The sequence below is a fragment of the Pundamilia nyererei genome, unplaced genomic scaffold (genome assembly GCF_000239375.1).
Source record: "Pundamilia nyererei isolate P.nyererei 1_Seehausen unplaced genomic scaffold, PunNye1.0 scaffold00169, whole genome shotgun sequence".
Taxonomy (NCBI): Eukaryota; Metazoa; Chordata; class Actinopteri; order Cichliformes; family Cichlidae; genus Pundamilia; species Pundamilia nyererei.
In genome coordinates this window covers 1350968-1354422 of record NW_005187570.1, presented here as the reverse complement: position 1 = coordinate 1354422, position 3455 = coordinate 1350968, and the positions used below count along the sequence as shown (strand labels likewise).

At 40.0% G+C, this 3455-nt stretch overlaps 1 protein-coding gene across 1 annotated transcript in view; it reads left to right on the top strand.

The window, feature by feature from the left end:
- Nucleotides 1-966, top strand: part of lrrc38a (leucine rich repeat containing 38a) — a 36154-nt gene extending 35188 nt beyond the window's left edge. The window contains exon 2 of the mRNA XM_005745907.1: nt 567-966. Coding sequence (XP_005745964.1) covers nt 567-814 — 248 coding nt within the window. The 3' untranslated portion in view covers nt 815-966. The remainder of the gene's footprint in view (nt 1-566) is intronic.
- Nucleotides 967-3455: the final 2489 nt, after the last annotated feature.

The window sequence follows — 3455 nt, the reverse complement described above, 5'->3', positions numbered from 1 at the left end:
AGCACTAGCCCATTCCTTCTTTCTTTTTGACAGCCCTTGTGATGCTAAAAAGTGTGTAGACCTAGCACAATGGCAGAATAGTAAACTCTCCACCCCAATTCAGTGGGTCACCTAAACCATCTCTTAATGTTTAAAATTTTGAGGGTCTGCAAATAGGGGACTGTGTATAAAAATGGCTGTAATTCCCAAACAGTTAATGCAATAGTCTGGTTGAACCCCTTAAATAACTGAAAAATTCATATAATATCACATAATGATATAATAACATACACTAAACATTTATTGACCTCCAAAATTGTCCTGAGATAAATTTGGTGAATTGTCACTATATTGATAAAACTAAAGTGAATCATGAATGCAATTACTTCATACATATCTTTTAAAATAACCAGTCAGCTATTTCAGGTGTTAGGTCATGTACAACATTGTGGGCGTGGTTTAATACCATCATTGGTCTGTACACCCACTTAGCCTTATAGTTAAGGCAAGCTGCTGTTGGCTGACTTTGAGAAAATTCAGTGTCTGTCTGTCAGCTGGTTGACTTGTTTTGGTTTTTTTTTTTTCAGGTTTGGAAGGGATAGATTGCACCCTGCCTCTGGATGGACGTCGGGTACCACTGAGTTTACTTTCTGAAGACAGTTTCAGACCGTGCCATAGGATTCTCACCCTCGCTGACTACCTCATTGTCATCTTTTCTGGCATCTGTGTTTCTGTGGCTGCCATCATGGCCAGCTTTTTTCTTGCTTCCACAGTCCACTGTTTCCAGCGTCTTAGCAAAATCAGTAAAGGAGATGAGGGAGAAGGAAATGACTGATGGTCACAGAAGAAGGGGAAATGGATTATTAGGAGCATGCCAGTATCCAATAAGAAAGCTCAACAAAAATGAGAGCAAACTGGAGAAGGTGAAAATGCTGTGTTAAATAATACTGCCATGAAAACACAGGAACAGAAAAACCTTTAGCAGATGATTACCAAATTTATTTTTACTAGGAACAGAAGAGCCAATGTCATTCTTCTTATTAAAACTGAAGTACTTATAGATGGGGATGTTTGCAATGAAAAACACTGGAATTATGGTGAATCAATGACTATAAATTGAAGTAAGAAAAGAAAAGAGAACGAGAGTAAGGTGTGTGTATTTAAAATTGTTTAAAATGAATAAATAAATAATACTAGTTTATTATTTTAATGAAAAAAATGAAACAATGTCAATCAAAGGAAAATATGTAAAGCAGTAGACAGCAGTGTACAGTTGGTAGGTTTTTCGTAGCCAAAAAACCTACGATTTTTTTTTGTAGTTCTTTTGGCTCGTCAGCTGGAGTGTCAATTGTGAATTCCTATTAAACCAAAGGGCATCAATGATAAAAGGCTGTTGTGTGAATTCAGTGGGTATTGTGCAAACTATCAGGACCTGTCTGAATCACCACTGTGAGTTTAGTTTATGTAGGCAGGGTAGCTTAAAACCACTAAGGTGCTGACCCATGCACACCAATCTTTTAACAGTCATACAGTCCTTTCTTGTGCAGTTTTCGCACCAGGTGGTAAAGCAACCTTTCGGAAGGCTCTCAGTGGAAAGGATGGCAGTCCTTTAGGCCATACAGGTACTGCTGGGTGTTTTTAACAACAGCAGGTGTTGTGATAAGCCTACATATCAGCTGTTTATCTATGTGGACTCTCAGGTAATAAAAGCCTTCTATTATGGAGCTGTATTGTGTCTGTGTTTCTCAATCTCTCTCTGTGTATATAGATCTGAGAGATCTATATACACAGATCTATATACACAGAGTAAATGTTCTGATTACAGAACATTTACAAGTTCTGTAATCAGACTTGTAAATGTCTACGCAAATCTTTAAATACATGCAAGATGTTAGTGGCTACAAAGTCCTAACTCCCAGTTTAGGGGAAATCAGAGCCTGACATAAAAGTGACTCCCCTGTTTCCAACAGGATCAGCCTTAAGCACAGCTTTAGACCCTTTTCAGGTAGATAATGTCACGGTGCGCACAGCCAAAATAGCAAACAAAAGGTTCTCAGAAACAAACAAACAAGACTTTCATAACAACAACAACAAAAAAAAACTTTATTTATATAGCACATTTAAAAACCAGTGGTGTACCAAAGTGCTTAACATACAACAGAGTAAGATGAAGTAACAGGGCGGATGAAGTACCAACATGGTAGCATGTTAAATGGCATTAAAACACAGTAGCAAAAGAAATGCATATAAAAGCATAAAAGAAAAATACAGGATAAAACAGTGAAAATTTTTAAAAATGATTAAAAGTAGTTAAGAAAAGACCGAAGACAGAAATAAGCATTAAACTAAGTAATGCTTATTTCTTAATAGGACTTAATATGAGCCACAGGACGGTAGAGTTTTGCATTTGTTGTGTAGGGTTTAGGGTGAGGTTCAAAATCGTAGTATACATGCTTGTTGCAAGAATGGCACATCAGATCTCAATGGGAAAAATGTCTAAAATATATATCATTAATTTCACTGACTGGGTAATATGTTAGATACAAAAGGATGCCACATCGTTTGATGGAAATGAAAATGATCAACCTACAGAGGGCTGAATTAAGAGATGCGCTGAAAATTGTGTGAAAGTGGAAAAAATGATGTGGAAGGCTATTTATTTTGGCCAAAATTTAACTGCAGCAACTCAAAATAGTACTCAGTAGTTTGTGCAGACCCCATGTGCTGGTATACATGCCTGCCAATGTCGGGGCATGCTCCTAATGTGGGCAGGGATAGCTCAGTAGGTAGAGTGGTGGCCCCATGATCGAAAGGTCGGGGGTTCGATTCCCCTGAACAGCTACCCTGAGGTACCCCTGAGCAAGGTACCGTACTTGCACACTGCTCCCCGGACGTCCAATGGCTGCCCACCGCTTCACTGAGTGATTGGGTTAAATGCAGAGAGGAATTTCTCCACGGGGATCAATAAAGTACACTCTCTTTCTTTCTAATGTGAGACGATCTCCCCCAGACCTGAACCAGAGTATCGCTGAGCTCCTGGAAAATCTGAGGCGTGGCCTGGGTGCAGCAAATGGACCAAAACATAATGTCCCAGAGGTGTTCTACTGGATTTAGGTCAGGTAAGCATGAGGGTGACTCAATGGTATCACTTCCTTAATACTCCAGGACCTGCCTGCATACTTTTGCCATGTGAAGACGGGCATTGTCATGCACCAGCAGGAGCCAAGGACCCACTGCACCATGATAGGTTCTGACAATAGGTTGTGCCAGGCAGCGAACACAAAGCCCGGTGGAGGACATCGAGCCCTCAGGCAACCTTGATGAAGTCTGTTTCTGACTATTTGGTCAGAGACATTTACATCAATGGCCTGCTGAAGGTCATTTTGTAGGGCTCTGACACTGCTCATCCAAGTCAATTCAATTCAGCTTCAGTTGCAGTCTTACACGCCTCTCTGCAGCTTCTCTCCTCCTGTTAC